The 25526-nt window shown below is 33.7% G+C and overlaps 1 protein-coding gene and 2 pseudogenes across 2 annotated transcripts; all 3 read left to right on the plus strand.

The window, feature by feature from the left end:
- Positions 1 to 3391: 3391 nt before the first annotated feature.
- On the plus strand, positions 3392 to 8383 carry LOC144549256 (putative disease resistance protein RGA4; annotated as a pseudogene). Its single transcript, XR_013509649.1, has 2 exons — positions 3392 to 6774; positions 7955 to 8383. The product of XR_013509649.1 is annotated as a putative disease resistance protein RGA4 (transcript).
- A 7259-nt stretch (positions 8384 to 15642) lies between these two features.
- On the plus strand, positions 15643 to 16777 carry LOC144564141 (putative disease resistance protein RGA4). The gene is made up of 3 exons (XM_078313682.1): positions 15643 to 15928; positions 16100 to 16597; positions 16749 to 16777. Exons 1-3 carry the CDS (start codon positions 15643 to 15645, stop codon positions 16775 to 16777), a joined length of 813 nt encoding a protein of 270 aa, XP_078169808.1.
- Positions 16778 to 20576: 3799 nt separating this feature from the next.
- Positions 20577 to 24380, plus strand: LOC144564150 (putative disease resistance RPP13-like protein 1; annotated as a pseudogene).
- The last annotated feature ends 1146 nt before the right edge of the window (positions 24381 to 25526 follow it).

Genomic DNA, 25526 nt, shown 5'->3' on the forward strand with positions numbered 1-25526 from the left:
ATTCCGAGAAAATCGGGACAAGAGATTAATCTTCATACCATACCATCAGAGTGTTATATATATATATATATTCTAATTTTATTATATTTCTTTCAATTCATATAAATTGAATAATATGACATACTACAAACCTAACATGCAGAAATCATTGGATATTGGCCGTGCTTATGCCAAGAGAACGTGCATTGTACGTGTACGATTCCGATAAGAAGTGTAAAAGAATGCTGATGATCAGTGCTGCTATCGAGGAGTAAGTGCCTTCCTAAATTTTACGTTTGTTTATAATACTAATGATTTTATTATTATATTATCATTTTAAAAATATCTCGTAAGTACTGATTGTTCAATGTTTTCATATTTCAACAACGTCTTCATGAGGGAAATGGGTACTTCTTTAACGATTCGTAACGATTGCAAGGTAATAGTTTCTATTGCGATATGATTATAATGACCTAGATGCACACATTTGTGAATATACATATAAGCCATTTATATGCTCGTAATACAAACATTTTATTTTTTTGAAACTTGTTATATAGTGCCCACAACAACCAGCCGGCTGGGAATGTGCATATTATACCATGTTGCTCATGCAAGACATAATAAAGCACTGTCTCGATGTTTTTCCGTAATTAAAGGTATATATGCATTTATAAATTTTTCAAAAATAATAAAATATAATAAAATATAATAAAATATAATAAAATACACAATTTAATTGTATATATATGCTCTTCTAAATTCTAAAAATGCAGGATATTCCCGCTAAATATACGGTACAACGCTTGGCCGACTTTCGTCAAATGTGGGTCCAAATTTTGCTGAAAGAAATAAAGCCGAGAAGAAGTACAACAATTTAGGGTGTTTTATCCGAACTTGCATGCATATATGAACATGAATTTCTTGTAATAAGTTAATTAGGATGTGTTTGATTATAATTAATTTAGGATGTGTTTTATTGATAATTAAATTAGGATGTGTTTTATTGATAATTTAGGATTTGTGATAAATTAGAATTTTGGCCAGCTAAATAAATATGGAAGCTGGCCATTTAATAAAAAATATTTTTTAAAAATTCAATAAAGCATCAGGATCGGTTCTTAACTTAGAAACCGATCCAGATAGAATTTTTTACAAAAAAAAGGCAACATAACTATCAGGATCGGTTCTTACGTAAGAACCGATCCTGATAATTATTTTCTGAATTTTAAAAAAAATCTAATTTAAAATATACATCTGGATCGGTTCTATAGTACAACCGATCCTGATAATTATTTTCTGAATTTTAAAAAAAATCTAATTTAAAATATACATCTAGATCGGTTCTATAGTACAACCGATCCTGATAATTGTTTTCTGAATTTTAAAAATAATCTAATTTAAAATATACATCTGTATCAGTTCTACAGTACAACCGATCCAGATAGTAACTATTAGCATAGGTTGTAAAACCGATACAGATTTGTTTGGTATCTGTATCGCCCTGATCAGGATCGGTTGTGAACCGATACTGATATGTGTATATAACCGATCCTGATTCTATTTTTCCCAATGATGGATGAAATTTTATAATTTTTGAATTTTTTTACTATTTTTATAATTAGATACAAAATCACTATTTGTGGACCTTTCAATGATTTTCTACCCATATATATATATATTTATAGAGAGAGAGAGAGAGAGAGAGAGAGAGATAAATGGGCTACGGTGAGTTACGAAGTAAAGCGACTATTTTACTTCACACTCATATTTTGCGATTTGAAAATTCAAACGATCGATCCGAACCGCTCAACATGATCTCCATATTGAAATGTCCTTGGATACCAAATTTTATATTTTTTGGAATTTGTTTACTATTTATTAAGCAATTTTGAAAATTACTGATCTGATGGTCCAAAATTTTTTACTGTTTTTACTGTTCACAGCAAAACAGCAGTTTTCAAAATTGCTTAATAAATAGTAAAAAATTCCAAAAAATGTAAAATTTGGTCTCCAAGCACATTTCAATATGGAGATCACATCTAACTGTTCGGATCGGTCATTTGGACTTTCAAAATAAAAATACGGCATGAAGTAGAAAGACGTTTTGCTTCGCAACTCACCGTAGCTCATCTGTATATATATAAAAGACAAAACAGCTAAATCACCATCGCGCAACACATCAAATCACATATTCTGTAAAGTATGTCTCTGAACTTATTCGAACTTTAATTTAAATAAAAGAATTCAGACAATCCGGTTCCATATATACGTATACTCTGTATCAAGCTGTCATCTATATAAATCTTGCAAGACATATATTATAGAAAAATAAAGATATATCATATATATTGCGCATAATGAATCCAAATAATTCAGTTCCATATATATGCACCCAACTATAAGTTTAATCTATATATACCATCTGTCATTTATTTACATCAAAAAGTGCGGTTACACATTTGTAATATTTAGTTCGACAGACTATTTAATAAAAAATTCGGTATATATATGAAGAAGAAGTGAATATTTATTAAATTTTTTTCTTAACAACTGGAGCAATCTGGTTCCTCATGTTTTTTTTTTTTTTTTTTTTTTTTCTCTTTTGCATGTTGCACTTGAAAGAGATAATTAAAAAATATCTTTGTATTGTTAAGAAATATTTATATGTTGTTATTCTTATTTTAAAATTACTCGCGATTCAAATGTAAAATGACCACTTTAATGTAAAATTACCACTTTAATTTTTGCCCGCTTGATTTTCTTTTTAGTTCTATGTAAAACAATAGAAAATGTTGTAGTATAAATCAATTTTCTCATAAATCAATAATATTCGAATTATATAAATTCTTGGCTAAATCAATTTTATCTTAAATTAAAAAAAGTATATAAAATATTGTATAAATCAATCAGATCATAATAATAAATAGTATATAATTTAAATATTAATTAATTATCATATCAGGTAATGAGTACAAAATATAAATATAATTTAAATATTAATTAATTATCATATCAACTAACAAAAATGTTTTCTTATCCATATCTATACGCATGTGTTAAGTTCATAAAAAAAAAAATACCAATACTCGTCTTATCAAATACAATTCCAGTCGAATAATTTGATTGACACCGCATCACGGAGGGAAAGTATTTGATATGCTAATATTATTCTAACTTGCTGAATTAAGAGGGAAAGCATTTGATTCTTTTCAAAAGCAAAGGCAAAAGCAAAGAGGCAAAGAGGCAAAGGCGAAGGTGGTGTGATTGGTTAATTGATGATCAAACAGAGATTTTGGCAAAGGCAAAGCGTGGGATGAAGGTCTCTAAGTATTCTCTGCCTCGCCTCTCTCATAAGCCATCCAAATTTGATCCAAACTTTTAGTCCAACGATCTATGTTAAATGACGACCACGTGGCTGCAGAAAATTTCAATTTTCTTTCAAAACTTGTAATCCAATGACCTCTGATTAGCCATACTTACAAATTCTAATTGCGTAGAATGGCTCCTTGCTTTCTCTAGGAAGAAGAATGTTGTTATGTTATGAGCAATTGTTAACATAACTGTGCAATAACAAAAGTTCCATCCCCTAAAACCAGCGCCACCACCTAACTACCAACTACACCTCTCTTTCTCTCTCCCTCTCTGTTCCTCTGTTTGATACCCAGCTTGCTTGAGAAGAATCCATGGTAGATCCCTTGACCACATCGGCAATCAACACCTAACTACACCTCTCCCTTGTCTCTCTCTCTCTCTCTCTTTACCTGTACCTGCTTGCACGAAGAAGAATCCATGACAGATCTATTGGCCACCACAGCAATCAGCTGGGGTTTCTCGGCCGCCAGTTGGCTGATCTCCCTTGTTCTAATCCGTCTCTTGAACAAATGTTTTGATGCACTTGGCATAGATCCACAGTTCCAGTCTCGACAGCAAATCCTCGTTGACAAATTGAAACAGCTCGAGACCACGCTCCTCCCAAAGCTGCTCATCTTGGCAGATGCTGCACAACAGAGTACCCACCGGCTGATTCTTCAGAAGTGGCTTCAAAAGCTCAAGTCTACTTTCTATGAGGTTGAGCATGTGCTTGGTTTAATTGAGTATAAGCGCCTTGAAAAGGAGGTCAATTCCCACTTCTCTTCTACTTCTAAATGTAGTTTTAAGAAATTAATAGTCAAGCTCCCAAATTTTCATGTGAGAAGAAATATCTCATTAAAAGCCTTGAGAATTTGGAAAAAATTGTTAACGAAGGAATGGGATTTGTTCCCCTGTTGAACCTACCGAGCAGTAGTGGCAATACTTTAACTCACAGCTCTAATGAACAGTATAGAAAAACCATTTCTGAGCCAAGTTCCACGGTTATTGGTCGTGAAAAGGATAGGGATTACATTGTAAAATTGTTGCGGAAGGATATCCCAGAATCGTCTAGTAATGCCAAGTGTTACTCTGTTATTGGAATATGGGGCATGGGTGGGTTGGGAAAGACAACCTTGACACAGTATGTTTGTGACCATGAAAAAGAAGAGAAATACTTCGACCGTGTCATGTGGGCTCATGTTTCTCAAAATTTTAATGTCGATGCCATTTTTAGAAATATTTGGGAGTCCACTTTTACGGAAAAATATCCCAAATTTAATAGTCTTGAAGGGCTACAATCTGCACTTCAAGAGAAATTAAGAGGAGAAAGGTATTTTCTGGTGTTGGATGATGTTTGGTGCGATAAAGGGGTTAGTGAATAGGAACTAGAGTAGTTATTTGTCCCTTTAAGATCTGGTAAGAGAGGTAGCAAAATATTGGTTACAACTCAGATTGAAGCAGCGGCAAAAGTTTTGGGCGCTATGAATCCAATCCCGTTGCGGGAACTTGATGATGAACAATTCATGTCTCTATTCATCAGTAATGCAATAGGTGACGTACAAATCAGTGACAATCACTTGAAGGGAAGGTTAATTTCCATAGGAAAGAAGATTGTAGTAAAATTACGTCGATCACCATTGGCGGCAAAAACTATTGCAGCTCAATTGCGTATGAAGCCATACCCATAATTTTGGGAATTTATGCTAAATAGAAGCTTGATAAATGATACCATGGGAGCCCTGTTTTTGAGTTATCAACACCTCCCTCCCCCATTGCAACGATGCTTTGCATTTTGCAGCTTGTTTCCTAAAGGGCATGAATTTGAGCACGACCATTTGGTTAATTTATGGATTGCAGAGGGCTTCATTGAAACCGAGGGTAGTAATGAACATATGAAGGATATTGGTAATTGGTATATTTTGGAGTTAATTTCTAGTTCTTTCTTTCAAGTTGACAAATGGGGTGATTACTCTATGCATGACCTAATCCATGATCTAGCTCAAGATGTTTCTGAAGGTGAATATTTTAGAATTGAAAGTGGTGAGGAAAAGGATATCCCTGCACATACTCGCCACGTATATGGTGAAAGCTTTACGCTTGGGGAGTATGTGGAGAAAATTTGCAAATTGAAAGATCTACGTACAATTATTTTTCCTGAAATAATTTCAAAACAAGGGGACCTTGATGCTCTTTTTAAGAAGTTAAGAAAATTATATGTAGTGGAAATAGAAGGGATATCTCCTGATTTTAAAAGAGTTCCTAAGTCTCTGTTTCAATTGAGAAACCTACGCTTCCTCAACTTAAGGGATTCTAATTTAGAGTATTTAAATTTAGATGCACATTCAGAATTACTCTGCTACCAATTACATTTCTTCTCTACTCTGAGTAAGAACCTAATTCCTAATGTTGGGAGACTAATATTACTTCAGGAGTTGGGAAAGTTTGATGTTAGAATGGAAAGGGGGTTTGAACTAAAACAGTTGGAGCATCTCAAAGACCTTTATGGATTGTTATCTATCTCTGGTCTAAAGAATGTCAAAAGTAAGGAGGAGGCAGATCGAGCCAAGTTATCTGACAAAAAAGGCATCCGTAAATTATGTTTTAAGTGGGATTATGAAAGTGGAGATGTCTTGAGAGACAATGATGTTGAAATTGTAGATGGCCTTTGTCCACCACCCCAAATAAAAGAGCTGACTATTTACGGATATAGTGGTAAGAGGTTCTCTAGTTGGATTTTAGAAACTAATGATAACGTTATTCATCTCCAACATCTTGAACTTGATGGATGTGATGGCTTGGATGCCCTACCCAGAATAAATGAATTATCAGATCTTCTATCTCTTTCCATCAGTGATCTTCCTAGGCTCAAGAGTTGGGTACCTCTTCCCTTGAATCTAACTAAACTGAAAATTATTTTTTGCCCAAACCTTGTTTCACTAAGGGGCTTAAATGAGTTGACCAATCTTGAACGTTTAGAGGTGTGGTCTGGGTGTGATAAGTTCGAATGCTATTCAGATGCTGATAAGCTACCCCAATTGAAAGAACTTTGGATCTACAGATTTTCACTGCTTGAACAACTTGTCTCAAGAGATGGGTTTTCATCTCTGGTTTCTCTAGAACTTTACGGTGCACAGCAATAATACTTTTCTCAAAAAGAATGTGATGAGATGTTTTGTTATCTCTCTTCCCTTACAAAAATTACCTTTTCGTCTTGTAAAATGCGCTCGTTACCCAATCTGATGTGCCTTCATTCTCTCATACATCTGGAGATCAAGTGGTGTAAAAATCTAAGTTCTCTCCCGGATGTGCCGCCATCAGTCGAGCGTATTCTAATTGTTAGTTGCGATGAAGAGTTCATAAGGAGTTGCATGGATCCAAATCATCCAAATTGGCATAAGATTTCCCACATTCCTCAGAGGGAGTTCGTATTATAATAAAAAGGTAATTTCTATTTGTACAAGCCAAAGAATTTTGTTTTTGTAGCTTTTCTATAAGAGGAGGGTTCCAATGCCTCATTTTTTTTTATACCTCATCATACCTCATATTTTATATCTTCATTTTCTTCATATTCAAAGTCTAAATTGTCAATCCGAACCGTTCAACATGATATCCATACTAAAATATGCTTAGGGATGAAATTTTATATTTTTCGGAATTTGCTATTTTTTAAGATGGGTAGAAAATCACTGTTTTTTGAACGGTTCAAAAATAGTGATTTTGTACCTATCTTAAAAAATAGCAAAAAAATTCCAAAAAATATAAAATTTCATCTCCATGCATATTTTAGTATAAATATTTTTTTGAACGGTTCGGATTGACAATTTGAACTTTGAAAATAAAAATATAAAATATGAGATATGATGAGGTATGAAAAAAAATGAGGCATTGGAACCCTCCTCGTCATATATTTACTTTCTAACAAAATCTCAAAAAAAAAAAAAAAAAAAACTTCTTTATATGAGGTCAATTGAGATTCGTGGGAGGAAACATTAATTTGATAGGAATGTAAATAAGTGCATTAATTATACAAAGAGGAGGGTTTCAATGCCTCATTTTTTTCATACCTCATAAAAAAAAGTGATTTTCTACCCATCTTAAAAAATAGCAAAAAAATTCTGAAAAATATAAAATTTCATCCCTAACCATATTTTAGTATGGATATCATGTTGAACGGTTCGGATTGACAATTTAGACTTTGAATATGAAGAAAATAAAGATATAAAATATGAGGTATGATGAGGTATAAAAAAAATGAGGCATTGGAACCCTCCTCATATATGACTGCAATTGGCCTTTGTCCACTTTTTTCAATCTTTTACTTTAAAGGATGAAAAAATTTAGGTTGTCATAACAATTATGGTGCATTTTATTAATGTATTTTATTATGTTTGCCAAGTTCTAATTGACAGCAATTAATGTAAAGTTATTTATGCATCATTAATTAATTATGTCTCCAAATTATATATCAAATTATGACAAAATTAAGATATTTTTTTTCTCAGAAAATATCAGTTGATTAAAAATATGAAGTTAATTTGTTGTTCTATTTCTTTAGATTTGATTGATTGTGATTTTGATGCTACCACAAATATTAATCAACTTTTTATTTAACTACTTGTAGATTCAAGATGAAGTTTCAATTGTGCTTGAAATAAAAGGAAAGAAAAAAGATAATTGATGAGTTTTCTGTAGCATCTCGTGTACAATCTTCTGCTCTGTATTTGATTTTTTTTTTTTTAAAAAGCCAAAAAAAAAGAAAGAAGAAGAAAATTGAAAAAATTGAAAAAATTGAAAAAGAAAAAGAAAAAGGTGTTTTGTTTCGTATGTAGAAGTATATTGGTTGGTTGATGTTTTTGTGTGCCCAAGAAAATGAGTGTTGTGTTGTGTTTTTGTGTGGCAACTTATTTATTTGTAGTCATGTAAGTGTTTTGCTTGCTTTGGTTTTCAGTCCTAAAAAATTAAAACTTGGAGCTTGATTGGAGAACCATTGGAACCCTGATTTTCTTTGTGTTTTGTATCCGGGCAAACTAAAATAAAGAAGTCTTAATTCTGAAAGTGCATGTTTTTCCAAGAATGGTTTGATTGGAGGAAAAATGGAGCTAGGGCTCAATGAGCTAAGTCTTAATTCCTTTTAGATATCCATTTAAATGTTCTTAAACCATTTGCTTCTATTCCTATCTCATGTAGGTCCTTAGATTCGGTCATACTTTACTACAAATTGAAGAAGAAGGTCCACACCTTTCCAGTCGGTGCTTTTCTTTTGTCAAATGTGTATTCGCTTTGAAGTTTTCTTTTGTATTATCCAACTATTTTTCTTTCCTATTAATTGTTGCTACCTATATTAAATTGTACTTTTGTTTGGTTTTATTGTGTTATTGTAATAAACAGTTATCGAACTCATTGTGTGATAAACCTCGTTGAAGTGTGTGAAACTATTTTTTTCTTTTGGACAACTAGATGAATCTTGAGTGTGTTAACCCCGTGATTTTTTTTTTCATTTCATTTTTTAGTTTTAATATGGACCTAGAATATGTACTTCGGTTAATTGTCAAAAAAAAATGCCCGGGAACTATACATGTTATAAAATAAAAGTTCCATTGCTCATATTTATTCTCTGTTTTTGTTATAATTTGTATTTTAAGTCATACATAGATCGAATTTTCTTTCCCTTGTATGTATTATCTTGGGGTAGTAGAATTTGAAGAGAAAGTATTTCGAAACAAGTCAGATTACTGGTCATAAATTTTTTTAGCCAAGCAATATGGTCATGCATGCTATTAGGCTTTCATGTCTACCGAAGATGAGAGTAATGAAGTCTAGGTAACATTTTTATGCCAAAGAACGTTGCTGCTTTGTCAAAAACAGTGTAGTGAAACGGATCCAATAGTTTAGACCTACCTGAATCACACCCCCCTCCAGCCTTAACAGACGCTGATGACCAATTGGTGTGGAAATGGTCTACTGATGGTAGGTACAGTGCTAAATCGATTTACTCGGTTATGGCTGGTGGTGGCCTGGTTGATTGGAGGTTTAAAGGAATTTGGAAATTTTCAATTCCACCGAGCACCAAGGTCTTCTTGTTCCTCCTGTTATGAGATAAGCTCCTCACCAAACAGGTCATGGAAAGGAGGCAATTCAATTGCAACCTTGACTGTGTGTTATGCGAAACTTGCCATCTGGAAACCTCTACTCACCTCTTCTTCCAATGCGAACATGCTTTAGCAATCTGGGAAGGTATCAGTTCTTACCTTGGAGCTACTATTCTAATTGGGGCTGATTCGGTGGAACTGACATGGAGCAGATCAGCTACAAGATTCAACAGCAGCCCTACAGCACGGTCAAGGTGGCAGGTATTTTTTTCTGCTGTGTGCTGGGCGATTTGGAAGCAGCGGAACTCCACAATATTTGAAGGAAAACGGATGCCGGTAGATGTGGTTGTCAATTGGATAGTGCAGGAAGCAACACTATGGGAGAAACATTGCAATGCAAGGGTGCTCTCAACATGATTGCTTAATTTTACTTAATTTTCTTTTTATAAGCTGCGCTGGGGTATATGTCTGAGGTCACAGCGATACTGTTTTTTTTTTCTCTGTTTTTGGTTTCGGGGTCAGTGCTATGCAGATGTTGTTGTAATATTTGAGCTGACTGTCACACTGGACCCCTCTGGAAGTGAACCTTGTAATTTACTTTTTGCAAATATAACCCTGGCAGCCTCTGCCCGGTGCTTCTCAAAAAAAAAGAAACGGATCCACACATATTGCATTCAACCCTGCTATTGTATATTTGTCAGGTGTTCCAAACAAATATTGTGTCAATTTTGTCAATGTCTTCTTAGAATTGCAGCACGAAAAAAATTCAGTATGCAATTTTGATATGTTATTACGTTACCTCTACTTTAAATACAGGGCCTGATGCTGCCAGTATTAATCTATGTCACATGAAAAAGAACAGTTTTCAAATCAACATGAAAAGTAACATCAGCCCAGCCCTGTCTCGCTACTCCCCCAGGGATGCCTAATTTCGTTGTTGGGGAGTATATCTGTGTTATGGATGCTACAAATTAATTCAAAACTACCATAGATGAGAAAATCCTTCGGAACGACAAAATTTATATGATCACCAGCATAAACAAATACCTACCCCGAAAAGGATACTTTTGTACTGAGAAATGGAAGAATGCTGTCCCATTTCTCTTAGAACTTGATTTGGAAGTGTGAATGTTGTCCGATGTCTCTTCATTTATATTTACGATTTATAACTTGATTTGAAAAATTGCAACTGAATATTAGGTTGACGGTTTTATATTCACCATGAAGCCTAACAAGAAAAGAAATATGAATACCAGACCACTCTCGGCATGTACAGTCAATGACCTATTCATTGCCTAATGCATGAAATACAGGAGAGGAAACATAACAAGCTTTTAGTTCCCTAGGGCTAAAATTTTTATTAATACAATATTAAAAAACACATTTTTTTCTCAAAATTCGAAAAATAGCAGGGCCGCAGGACCAATGGGCGATCATTTTCTTGGAAGCCGCCAATTGGCCCTGCGGACCCACTTTTTTTTTTGTAAACAAAAATTGTATTATTTTGTGTATTTTTTTTTTGATAAAGTTTATTGATTATATTTAATTGTTATTTTGTTTAAGGTTGCGTAGTTTTTATTTATACTTTGATATTTTTTTATTTTTAAGCCATCTTTTATAAATAATAAAAATAAAATAATCCAAAAATAGTAAAAATAGATATTTTACAAGTTCATTATATAGCTAATTTACTGAGCTACTTAGATCGAAAATAGAAATAAAACTTAATCCGAAACTTCAACTCAAGTGTTGAGCCTCTTCCTTAGTTTTTTTGCAATTATAAATTTTGAAAAAGGCATAGCCATCACCAGCGCATGCATCTTCTCGCAAGCTTTCTCAAAAGTTGTTATTTGTTGAAATCGGACACTCGAGTGTTGTTTTATGACCGTTTGAAGTTTCGTCAGTTCGATGTCTGGTCAAAACAATTTGATTCGCTTTTTAAGAATTGTGCAAATTTTAAAATGTGTGAATCTAAGTGGAGTACGAATCTTGACAAAAATCAAACAGCTTTGATCAGACATCTGGTGTAATTTGATCTGATGCATGTCAGAATGCCCCTTTCCCTAAGCCAAGACTTGAAATTATTTAGTAACTTTTTAGGTTCCCTCCCTTTGTCTTTGATTGTTTTGTCTTAATTTGTCGTAAATTTAATTAGTCCAATTGACTTAAATTCAAGCCATCCGATTGAAGTTTACAAGAATCACTTGATAATTGAAGCGTAATGGGAGCTTGGTTTATTACTTGTTTGAAATAAAAATGTTTGGTATTTAAAAGCCATTTATTGATTAATTGTTTTCTTCTATATTTTATTCACCGTTTTTGTTTTTGTTTTTGTTTGTTTTAGGAAAAAATAAAGAAGCGATTCTAATAGAAAAACTATAGGAAGTACGAGTTAGGTGGCACAGATGTTTGGCTCAAATATCGAGCCTGAAGAACTAATTGGTGAAGAAAGAGAATGTACACTACAAGAAAATGTGGCCCAAAAAGGTCCAATGAAGTACCAGATTAGAGGAGAGGTGTGTTTGGTGAATTGATGGGATAATTTAAAAAAATGCATCTGTATTGGAAAAAGAAAAATATGAAACAACGAATGAGATTGTTCTGAAGAAAAAGTTAGGTGAGGTCCTCAACTTGGATGCATGAACCAGATTTGTGTTGCATTAATTTGAAACTTTAATTATTCTACTTGGTTTCTTCTCTTTTCATATTATCTTAAATTATTAATGCTGTGATGAGTGGGTGAGATGTGTTTGTTATAATGTCTGTCAGCTGGTAATGGCAAGAATTTATGGAGATATTTATTGCTCTTGACTGAATCCTTTCCAAGTCATTGTGGCTTTCTAAATTATTTACTGTTTATGAAATTTTCTAGGGGCACACATGAAATTGTCCTTCAATGTCAAGTGCAAGCAAACATGGACACCTGATTCTACCCCAGTACCAGTACCAGTCATCCTGTCTTGTCTCACTTGTTTCTGGTATTAAGTACAATACAAAATTGATAAGTTTTCTTAAGCAAAGTGAACACCTTTGGACTGTATCATAGGGCATTACTAAATCTTAGAAATTGTGTATTGCTAAATCATCAAAGGTAGCTGATTTAAGTAATCATACAAGGGAGGAAACCAATAGAGACAAGTGAAAACATATAAAACACATCACAGACATCAACACACATCCTGCAAATGAAAAAGAATAAAACTATATTCTTTTATTTAAAAACATAAAACATAGACAGTCAAATTAGGCAGCTCCTGGAACATATATAGTGAGACAGCTGATGTAACTTTTTAAGAGTGTTCTTTCATGAGACATAGATTAATACAGGCAGCATGATCCCCTGTATTTAAAGCAGAGCACGTTGGAAATATGGCCGAATCGACATAGAAATGCATGTATTAAGTTCGAAGACTGTCCCCTGAGGTATTCGATTTGAGGCACTGCTGCACTTTATTGCAGAAGCACACTTTTGTAGCACAATTGAATTAATGAGTCATTATACTCTGTTTTCTAGGGAGCACACTTTTCACATGCTCATCAGTAATGTCTTATCTAAACACTATTTCTTATTCAATCAGCAAGAAAATTTAGCCATAGTCAAGTCATAGACCCTATTTTGTTCATCACAGGTACCAAAGAAATAACTGAGCTATATTTGACTTATTTTAAGTATTATTTATAACAAAAACAAACAAGGACCTGAGGTGAGATTTCCTCTATTACAACCTCTCTTGGTGCTCAACCAATGCTTTGATTTGGTCTAGAGAACAGCAAGTAAGCTTAACAATTAAGCCCTGTATATGGGTCCGGTCCCAGGGTTTTTAGTGGTTTTTGTTTTTTTGGCTGAATGTTATACTGTGTGGGGATTGTATAGAATACTTGTAGTGTTTACTGGTAAATATAAAGGGCTGTTACTGCCTTTTTCCAAAATAAAAAAAATATATATTAAACTTAACATAGTATCAGACTATCAGTGCCAATGCCATGTGATAATCTCATATATTGATTACCTTCCACGTCCTGGAGCTCGATCGGTTTCGAGTCTCCTTTCATTGATTCGAATCAAGCGGAGCTAGTTTTGGCAGTTCATAATTAATTCCCCGATTTGAGATCAGCTCATGTGAAATGGAGATTAATTAATCCACTAACTTGACAGAGCTGTGAGGGTTAGGAGCAAGATTAAAACAGATGATTCGGATCTCTTAATCTTTAAGAGGAGGGCCTAATTTAGAAAAAGAAATTATTAGTTCCTCTCTTGCGTAACAAAAACGCATAAACAATATTATATACATACATTATATTATTCCAAAGAAAAGATATAAGTTTATTTCTATTATAAATTATAATCACAATAAATTATAGATCTTCTTTCTTGACATTTTTATTATGCCATCGGTTATTGTTTTCCGGGATGAAGCTCGAAACACAGCTTTAGACGGAGCAAATACTAGTAAATTTATTTATTAAAATAGAGCAAATGTGATTTTTTTTTTCTTCACACAATTGGAGCCATCTGATCCCTCCTGTTATTTTTTTTTCTTTTTTCCATGTTCCACTTGAAAGAGATAAATACATATCTTTGTATTGTTGAGAAATATATATATATGTTATTATTCTTACTTTAAGATTACTCGCGAGTCATGTGAAAATACTCCTTTAATTTTTTCCGTTTGATTTTCTTTTTAATCCTATGTAAAAGAATATAAAATGTTGCAGTGTGAAACATTTTTTTTCCATAAATTACTAATATTCAAAGTATATAAAATGTTGGATAAATCAATTTAATCTTAAGTTATAAAAATTATATAAAATATTTTATAAATAAATCAAATCGTAATAATAAATAGTATATAGTTTAAATAATAATCAATTATCATATAGGGTAACAAGTACAAAATATAAATATATTGTTTGTATCCTTATCTGATAAGCTAACGAAAATGTTTCCTTATCCGTATCTGTACGCATGTGTTAAGTTCATAAAAATAATTTTTACCAATACTCGCCTTATCAAATACAATTCGAGTCAAATAATTTGATTGACACCTCACCACGTACGGAGGAAAAAGTATTTGATATGCTAATATTATTCTAACTTGCTGAATTAAGAGGGAAAGCATTTGATTCTTTTTAAAAACAAAAGAAAAAGCAAACGAAAAGAGGCAAAGGCAAAGCGTGGGATCAAGGTCTCTAAATATTCTCTGCCTCGCCTCTCTCATAAGCCATCCAAATTCAATCCAAACTATTAATCCAACGATCTCTGTTAAATGACGACCACGTGGCTGCATAAAATTTCAATTTTCTTTCAAAACTTGTAATCCAATGATCTCTGATTAGCCATACTAACAAATTCTAATTACGTAGAATGGCCTCTTGCTTTCTCTAGTAGGAATACCAATGTTGTTATGAGCAATTGTTAACATAACTGTGCAATAAAAAAAAAAGTTCCATCCACTAAATCCAGCTCCACCACCTAACTACTAACTACATCTCTCTCTCTCTCTCTCTGTTCCTCTGTTTGATACCAAGCTTGCTTGAGAAGAACCCATGGCGGATCCCTTGACCACGTCGGCAATCAGCACCTAACTACATCTCTCTCTCTCTCTCTCTCTCTCTCTCTCTCTCTGTTTAATACCAAGCTTGCATGAGAAGAATCCATGGCGGATCCGTTGACTACCTCGGCAATCAGATTAGGGTTCTCGGCCGCCAGTTGGCTGATCTCCCCTATTCTAACCCGTTTAATGAACAAATGTTTTGATGCACTTGGCATAGATCCACAGTTCCGATCTCAAAAGCAAATCCTCCTTGACAAATTGGATACACTCGAGACCACACTCCTCCCAAAGCTGCTCATCTTGGCAGATGCTGCACAACAGAGCACCCACCAGCCGAAGCTCAAGAAGTGGCTTCAGAAGCTCAAGTATTATTTCTATGAGGCTGAGCATGTCCTCGGTTTAATCGAGTATAAGCACCTTGAAAAGGAGGCCAATTCCCACTTCCCTTCTACTTCTAAATGAAACTTTAGAAATTAATTGGCAAGCTCCCAAAATTTTCATCTCAGAATAAATATCTCATTAAAAGCCTTGAGAATTTGGAAAAAAAATGTTAATGAAGGAAGCCAATTAATTGTCCGATTTTAAATATCTCATTAAAAGGAGGCCAATTCCCAGATCCAGAATTTTGGTCATCCATGCTTAGCAAAAGCTTGTTAAAAAACACAATGGGATGTTTGTTTTTGAGTTATCAGCACCTCCCTCCCCCATTGCAACGATGCTTTGCATTTTGCAGCTTGTTTCCTAAAGGTCATATATTTAACCACGACCATTTGGTTAATTTATGGATTGCAGAGGGCTTCATTGAAACCGAGGGTAGTAATGAACATATGAAGGATATTGGTAATCGGTATATTTTGGAGTTAATTTCTAGCTCTTTCTTCCAAGTTGACGAATGGGGTCATTACTCTATGCATGACCTAATCCATGATCTAGCCCAAGATGTATCTGAAGGTGAATATTTTAGAATTGAAAGTGGTGAGAAAAGGGAAATCCCAACCCATACTCGTCATATATATATTGCAGATGATCATATGCTTGGTTAGTATGTAGAGAAAATATGCAAACTCAAAGATCTACGTACAATTGTTGCTTTCAGATCATATTCTTGGTTATTTTTGAAAGATAGGGACCTTGATGCTCTTTTTTCGAAGTTAAGGAAATTATATGTAGTGGAAATAAAAGGAATTTGCCATGATACTAAAAGAGTTCCTAAGTCTGTGGTTCAGTTGAGAAACCTACGGTACCTTAACTTAGGAGATATTAATTTCGATGCACATTTTGTATCACTGTGCTACCAATTACGTTTCTTATTTACTAAGAATCCGATTCCTAGTGTTGGGAGACTAATATCACTTCAAGAGCTGGAAAGGGGGTTTGAGCTAAAACAGTTGGAGCATCTCAAAGACCTTTATGGATCGTTATGTATCTCTGGTCTAAAGAATGTCAAAAGTACAGAGGAGGCAGATCGAGCCAAATTATCTGACAAAAAAGGCCTCCGTAAATTACATTTTGAGTGGGATTGTGCAAGAGGAGATATCATAAGAGACAATGATGAGAAAGTTCTAGATGGCCTTTGTCCACCACCCCAAATAAAAGAGCTAGCTATTAAAAATTATAGAGGTAAGAGGTTCCCCAGATGGATTTCAGAAAATAATGATAACGTTATTCATCTCCAGCATCTTCAACTTATTGGCTGTGATGGCTTGGAAGCCTTACCAAGATTAAATGAACTATCAGATCTTCTATATCTTAACATCTATTCTCTTCCTAGGCTCAAGAGTTGGGTACATCTTCCCTTGAATCTAACTGAACTAAAAATTAGTTATTGCCCAAACCTTGCTTCACTAAGGGGCTTAAATAAGTGTGATAAGCTCGAATGCTATTCAGATGCTGATAAGCTGCCCCAGTTGAAAGAAATTCGCATCTACAAATTTTCACTGCTTGAACAACTTGTCTCAAGAGAAGGGCTTTCATCTCTAGTTTCTCTAGAACTTTATGGTGCACAGCAAGAATACTTTTCTCAAGAAGAAATAAAGATGTTTTGTTATCTCTCTTCCCTTGCACAAATTACCTTTAAGGGTTGTAAAATGCGCTCGTTACCCAATCTGATGTGCCTTCATTCTCTCATGTATCTGAAAATCGTTTGGTGTAAAAATGTAAGTTCTCTCTCAGATGTGCCGCCATCAGTCCAATATATTTACATTGATTTCTGCGACAATGAGTTCTCAAGGAGTTGCAAGGATCCAAATCATCCAAATTGGCATAAGATTTCCCACATTCCTCACAAGGATATACGGCAATATTAAAATGGTAATTTCTATTAGAACAAGCAAAATAATTTATATTTTACAATCCTATCAAATGCTTCAACCCACGAATCTTAGTTTCGTATTCTGCAGGCAAAAATATTTTCAACTTGTACTTGATTTTTTATGTTGTGCTAATTAAAGCACAGTGTTTGAGATTTTGTTAAAAAGTAAATATATATCTGACTTCATTTAACCTCATATAAAGAAGCAATAAAATAGGTAGAGAAAAAGAACGTAGGAAAACGTGCAATAAACATTAATAAGTCAATTGGGACCAATGATTATGTAGCATGTACAATTATGGTGCATCTTATTAATTTATTTTTATTATGCTTGCCAAGTTCTAAATGACAGCAATTAGATCATGTAGAACACAACTTAATGTAAAGTGATTTATGAATCACTTAAGTCTTCAAATTATATATCAAATTATGACAAAATTAAAACATGTTTTAAAAAAAAAAAACCTGATTAGTGGATTAAAAGTCGGAAGCTAATTTGTTGTTCTCTCTATCTTTTGATTTGATTGATTATGATTTTGGTGCTACTGCAGATATTAATTAACAATTTGTTTAACTAACATGTAGATTCAAGTATGAAGTTTCAATTGTGCTGAAAATAAAAGGAGAGAAAAGAAATAATAGATGAGTCCTGTAGCCTAAGCTCTTTCTTTGTATTTGCTATTTTGTTCATAAAAAAAAATGAAAAATGAAAAAAATATATTATTGTGTATTGTATTTAGAAGCGTATTGGTTGGTTAGAATTTTTGTGTTGTGTTGTGTTTTTATGTGGCCATTTCTGTTGCTGTAGCTAGTCATGTAATTAGTGTTCTGCTTATTTTATTTTTAATCCGAATTAAAAAAAAAAAAAAAAAAAAACTGGAGCTTTATTGGAGAACCCTTGGAAGCCTGATTGATTTTCTTTTAGTGTTCCTGTATGTTGCCAACGACGGACTTATTTGGGGAAAGTTATATATATAGAGGTCTTGATGATGCTGCAATTAATTAATTAAGGTGCGTCACAATAAATTAAATTATTTTTTTAGATATCCAAATGCTCTTATTATATTTGTTTATAGTTAAGCTTAATTATTCCATTTATTTCTCTGTTTTGAAATTTCATATTTCATGTAGATCCTTAATTAGATGAGGTCGTCCTTTCCAGTGTGTGCCTTTTGCTTTGGTGTGCTTTAAACAATGAAAAATTAAAGTTTGCTTTCATTGGATCAACTATTTTAATTTATTTTTAATTTATTTTTCTATTATTTGTTGCTACCTTTCAAATTAACTTGTACTTTTGATTGGTTTTATTAATTGTGTGTTATTGTAATAAACGGTTATCAAACTCATGGCGTGATAAACCTCATTGAATTGTGGCAAAATTAATGTTTTTTTTTTCTTGGATAACTAGATGAATCTTGAGTGTGTTATTAACTCATGATTTTTCGTTCATTTCATTTTTAGTTTTTAATACGGAAGTAGAATGTGTTTTTTTGTTAGTTGTTCCAAAAGGCACGGGAACCGGGCAATTACCAAATCGGATGGCAGGGAACCATTTGATCCGAATTCGTTCATCATAACTTTTTTTTGTGTTCTCCGTTATATTGGGAAATGAAATGCATGAAATTCAGGAGAGAAAACAAATTCCTGTGAAGATGCTTATCACCCATCCTACAGTAAGAAGTATGAAGTCAGATCTCAGAAGTATGAAGTCAGATGTGAAGATGCTTATCACCCATGAAATTCAGGAGAGAAAACAAATTCAGGAGAGAACAAATTCCTGTGAAGATGCTTATCACCCATTCCTGAGAGAAAACAAATTAACCAAAATGGGTTTGCCAGGAATATTGTCAGATGATTCAAATTGAAGAGTTAAGACATTTTTTTACCATTACTATTCTTGTCATGTTAAGACACATATTTTTTATTCACATTCATCGATCTAACAGTATTAACTCAATTCATTTTTACTGTATATATTCATAGCCGAGCCCAAAGTCAAAGAGTTCTTTGATTTACATTTTTCAAAGTCGAAGAGTTCAAAATTAGAATCCAAGGGCACCTAAAGGCTAAACAATTTTGTTATTTAGTCTATCTGACAAGTATATTCCAGTTTTACACAAACAACCTTATAATTTCATAAATTTGTCATTAGTCCATGCCAGTATAATAATCCAAGGGCACCATTGGAAAAAATAGAATCAGTATCGGTTATATACAGATATCAGTATCGGTTCACAACCGATCCTATTCAAGAAATTTCATATTCAAGTTTTCTACGGATTTACAAAGAATATTTCCAACGTAGAAGCTTTAGTTTAATCTAAACATGCGTATCAAGTGATATCAAGGTGAAACATCAGTTTTAAATCAAGGGCCCTATGACTGAAGGTAAAAATTATGAAGCAAAAAGACCACAAATTAAACACTGCAGCCTTGTTTGTTGTGACATTATATTTGTAGCCCCTGAAGCCTGGTCAAGGCTAAGTACTAGATTTTTAACTTTGACGATTTTAATGCCACGTGTTTAATTTTTTTTTTTATTTATAGTTAAAATAAATCGGTGAGTCTTTTCTCTCTATATTTCATTTGCATCGATCATTGGTTTAAACACATATTGACACAAATTTTATAATTGCACATCTAATTACTGATTAAGATATTTTCACTCAAAATGTTTCATGACCATGTTGATTGCATATAATTAAATCATATTTATAAATTAAAACTAGTGAACTTAATTAGGAGACATATTTGAAAAAAAAAAAAAAAAAAAAAAGGTATAGCACATAATCAATTACTCTATATCATCCTGATATCTATTTAAATCAAAAAATGATGTTATGTTACAGCTTTTGTAAGATGAATAGCTCTGACTTATGTTTCATGAAGTTTATCTTATACGATCCCATTTTTAATAAGCTGTTCGTATCTAGTTGGAGACCATTATATATGAACTTTTTGGTTTGAAAAAGAGAACATGACATTTATTAAATGTGAGTCTTCTGGTAACAACTGGAGCAAATCTGATCAGTCAAAGAATCCATGGCGGATCCGTTGAAGTTATGGATAAAAAGAATTATAAAGTCGCACACTAACACACAAGACACAACAATGTCCTCCACGATCATGGGAAGCAAACAGTCAAAGATGCACTTCTTGCCAAGTACATGCACGTGCGACCCTGCCCCTGTGGGCCTGTGCCTTCAAGAGAGAAGCTTTGACTAATCTCCCTCCACGATCTCCAGCTCTCACGCACACTAACACACAAGACACAACAATGTCCTCTCTCTCTCTCTCTCCAAGCTGGCATAAGAAGAATCCATGGTGGATCCCTTGAGCACCTCGGCATTCAGATTGGGGTTCTCGGCTGCGAGTTGGCTGATCTCCCCTCTTCTAACCCATTTAATGAACAAATGCTTTGATGAACTCGGCATAGATCCACAGTTCCAGTCTCAAAAGCAAATCCTCCTGGTAAAATTGGAAAAGCTCCAGACCACACTCCTCCCTCAGCTGCTAATCCTCATAGATTCTGCACAACAGAGCCCCCACCGTCCGTTCCTCGACAAGTGGCTTCAGAAGCTCAAGACTGCTTTCTATGAGGTTGAGGATGTGCTCAGTTTAGTTGAGTACCATCGACTTGAAAAGGAGGTCAATTCCCTCTTTCCATCTACGTCTAAATTTTATTTTAAGAAATTAAAAGGCAAGCTCCCAAAATTTTCATCTGAGAAGAAAAATCTTATTAAAAGCCTTGAGAAAATGGAAGAAATTGTTAATGAAGCAATGAAATTTGTTTCCCTGCTGAACCTACCAAGCAGTAGTGGCAATAGTTCAAACCAGAGCTCTAATGAACAGTATAGAGAAACCATTTCTACTTCAGGTTCCACAGTTATTGGTCGTGACAAGGACCTGGATCACATTGTAAAATTGTTACGGGAAAATTTCTCATAATCAACTAGTAATGCTAACAGCTACTCTGTTATCGGAATATGGGGCATGGGTGGGTCGGGAAAGACAACCTTGGCACAGTTTGTTTGTGAACATGAGAAAAAAGCCAAGTATTTTGACTATATCATGTGGGTATACGTTTCTGAGAAATTTAATGTCCATGCTATTATGAGGAACATGTGGGAGTCGGTTTCAGGGAGCAGCTGCCCTAGTTATGAAAATTTAGATGTGCTAATATCCCAACTTGCTGAGAAAATAAGAGGGAAGAAAAATTTGTTGGTGTTGGATGATGTTTGGTGTGAGAAATGTGTTAGTGAGCAAGAACTAAACCAAATTTTTGCCCCTCTAAGAGATGGCAAGCGATGTAGCAAAATATTGGTGACAACTCGGAATGAAGAAGCAGCAAGAGTTTTGGGCGCTATGAATCTGATAAAAATGCCAGAACTTGCAGATGATGCTTTCATGTTATTATTTATGAGCCATGCATTAAGTGGTGTAGAAGTCAGTGAGAAGCTGGAGAAAAGATTAAGAGCAATAAGGGAGAAGATTGTGGGAAAATTATGTTGTTTGCCGCTAGCTGCCACAACAGTGGCAGGTCAATTGCGTAGAAGACTAGACCCAGAATTCTGGTCATCCATGCTAAACAAAAGCTTGTTAAAAAACACCATGGGAGCTCTGTTTTTGAGCTATCAGCACCTCCCTCCCCCATTGCAACGATGCTTTGCATTTTGAAGCTTGTTTCCTAAAGGACATGAATTTGAGCATGACCATTTGGTTAATTTATGGATTGCAGAGGGCTTCATTGAAATCGAGGATCGTAATGACCATATGAAGGATATTGGTGATCGGTATATTTTGGAATTAATTTCTAGCTCTTTCTTTCAAGTTGATCACAATTGGGATGGTAAATATTACTCTATGCATGACCTAATCCATGATCTAGCCCAAGTTGTTTCTCAAGGTGAATATTTTAGAGTTGAAAGTGGCGAGGAAAAGGAAATTCTTGTCTATACTCGCCACATATCTGTTGAATGTCATATGCTTAGGGAGTATGTGGAGAAAATATGCAAACTCAAAGATCTACGTACAATTATTTCTTTGGGATTCTCTTCTCAAAGCTCTTTGAAAGAAGGGGATCTTGATGCTCTTTTTACGAAGTTAAAAAAATTACATGTAGTGGATATATAAGGGGTTTCGTTTGATGTTAAAAGAATTCCTAAGTTTGTGGTTCAGTTGAGAAACATACGCTACCTCAACTTAGGGGATTCTAATTTTGATGCACATTCTTTATTATTACTCTACCAATTACGTTTCTTATTTACTAAGAGAGAGAACCCGATTCCTAATGTTGGAAGACTGAGATCATTAATTCACGAGCTGACCGATTTTGATGTTAGAATGGAAAGGGGGTTTGAGCTAAAATAGTTGGAGCATCTCAAAGACCTTTATGGATCGTTATCTATCTCTGGTCTATATAATGTCAAATGTAAGGAGGAGGCAGATCGAGCCAATTTATCTGACAAGAAAGGCCTCCGTAAATTAACTTATTCTTGGTGGAATTTTGAAAGTGCAGATGTTGATAAAAGAGCCGATGATGTCTTGAGAGACAATGATGTTGAAATTCTAGATGGCCTTTGTCCACCACCCCAAATAAAAGAGCTGGTTATTCAAAGATATAGTGGTAAGAGGCTCCCTACTTGGATTTTAGAAAATAATGATAACATTATTCACCTCCAGCATCTTGAACTTTCTCGCTGTTATGGCTTTGAAGCCCTACACAAAATAAATGAACTATCGGATCTTCTATCTCTTTCCATTTGTTTTCTTCCTAGGCTGAAGAGTTGGGTACCTCTTCCCTTGAATCTAACTCAACTAGAAATTTCTAATTGTCTCCCTATTGCGTTTGCGGTGAAACAAGACTTAGATATGATAATGTCAACAAAGGGTACACGAATATCCCGAATTGTGACTTTCAAGGAAATGATGAATGATTTTTTAGAGGATTTTATTTCCAACTTTCTTTCTGTTGTTCTCTCCATTGATTATCAGTTCAATGAAGTTCTGGAAATGATGAAATATGGTGATGATATAAAAGAAGAAACATTATCAACCATTTCAAAAGATCTAAATAAATGCATAGAGAAAAGGTTAGACCTCATCTGCCAGCTTAAAAATGTTTATGATGAACCATTCCTGCCCTCCGCCCTCGAGAGGCTTTCAATTAAATTCTGCTTTATCACAGACAAAATCTTAGCTGTGTCTTTGCAAGGACTTACCTCCCTGACCCATCTAAGGTTAGAGCATATCATAACTATCACATGTATACTTAAAGAGGTCCTTAGTTCCCTGACCAATCTCCTGAAACTTAAAATTCACGGATGCCTGTTACTTACCTCAATTGGTGGATTAGACACTCATAGCACCCTTGAAAACCTCCATATATCACTCTGCCCCAACCTCATGAGCTTTGAAACATCATTAGTTGTTGCAAGATGCAGTGACACTATTGAATTAACATCACCATCACACGGGAGGAGAACTAGATCTAGTACTCTAAAATGTGTTGAACTAAGGAGTTGTATGCTTTCGGATGATATGTTACAAGGTTTCATATCGCTAGAAGAATTATGTGTTGTGGACATCCCAACCATAGTAAATCCTCATATCGGTCATTTCAAGGCACTCAGTTTCCTAAAACTAAGTAATTGCCCAAACCTCGCTTCACTAAGGGGCTTAAATGAGTTGACCAATCTCATATATTTGGAGATCGATGAGTGCAAAAATCTAAGTTCTCTCCCAGATGTGCCGCCATCAGTTGAGAGGTCTATAATTTCTGGCTGCAACGAGAAGAGGTAATTTGTATTTGCACAAGCCAAAGAAATTTTTTTTTGCAGCTTTTCAATTGTTAATGTTATTTACAATCCTACCAAATTAATGATTCCTCCCACGAATATTAGTTTCATATTCTGGAGGCAAAAATCTGTTCAACTTATGACAGATATTTTATGTTTTGCATGCATAGTACTTTTGGTATTGTTAAGTGTCTTTTTTTGTGCTAATTAAAGCACAGTGTTTGAGATTTCATTAGAAAGTAAATATCTAACTTCAATTGACCTCTTCTAAAGAAGCATTAAAATAGATAGAGAAAAAAAACCTAGGAAAAAAGTTACACGATATATATTTAATAGAGGTAGTTTTCAATCTTTTATTATGAAGAAAAAAAAAATTAGGCTTTCATAACAATTACGGTGCATCTTATTAATATATTTTGTTATGCTTGCCAAGTTCTAAATGGCATCAATTAAGTCATGTAGAACACAACTTAATGTGAAGTGATTTTTGCATCATTAATTAATTATGTCTCCAAATTATATATGAAATTATGACATAATTAAGACAACGTTTTAAAAAAAAGCCTCAGTTGATTAAAAATATGAAGTTAATTTGTTGTTGTCTTTCTTTCTATTTGATTGATTGTGATATTGGTGCTACTACAAATATTAATCAACAGTTTATTCAACTACTTGCAGACTGAAGATGAAGTTTCAATTGTGCTGGGAAATAAAAGAAAAGAAAAAAAAGATAATTCATGCGTTCTCTATAGCCTCTTGTGTACAATCTCCTGATTTGCCGATTTTTTTATTTTTACCCAAAAATATTATTATTTTAATTAAAATACCCAGTTTTTCGCCGGAATTTTAAAAATACCCAACCCGTGGAATTTTTCCACGGGTTGAAATTTGAATTCCCACCGTGGAAAAATTCCACGGGCCAGACCCATTTTTTTTTTTTTTTTTTTTTTTTTTAAAACAGAAATTTGTATTTATTTTTTATTTTTTGTATTGAAATATTAGAAATATTGGATATATTTTTTTGAAAATAGATGGAATACAATATAATTTGATTTATTAGAATGACTGCAACAAATAATCCGGATCAATATTTTTCAGATCGGATTTTTCGCGGCTGTAAGAAAAATTAATATATTTCTTTATGTGTTATTGGAAAAAAATAAAAATGCTTAGATTCCGAGTTATTGATCCCGGTTCAAAAATCACTTCTATGTAATCTAGAAAATATTATGATCTTTCTAGTACATTTAATTTATTAAAAGTTATATCTATTTTGAAAAAAAAAACAAAAACTTTAATTTATTTAATTATTATTATTCAAAAGTTATATCCACGGGCCAGACCCTTTTTTTTTTTTTTTTTTTTTTAAAACAGAAATTTGTATTTATTTTTTATTTTTTGTATTGAAATATTAGAAATATTGGATATATTTCTTTGAAAA

Source organism: Carex rostrata, chromosome 1 (assembly GCF_964058835.1).
Source record: "Carex rostrata chromosome 1, lpCarRost1.2, whole genome shotgun sequence".
In the NCBI taxonomy this organism is placed as follows: domain Eukaryota; kingdom Viridiplantae; phylum Streptophyta; class Magnoliopsida; order Poales; family Cyperaceae; genus Carex; species Carex rostrata.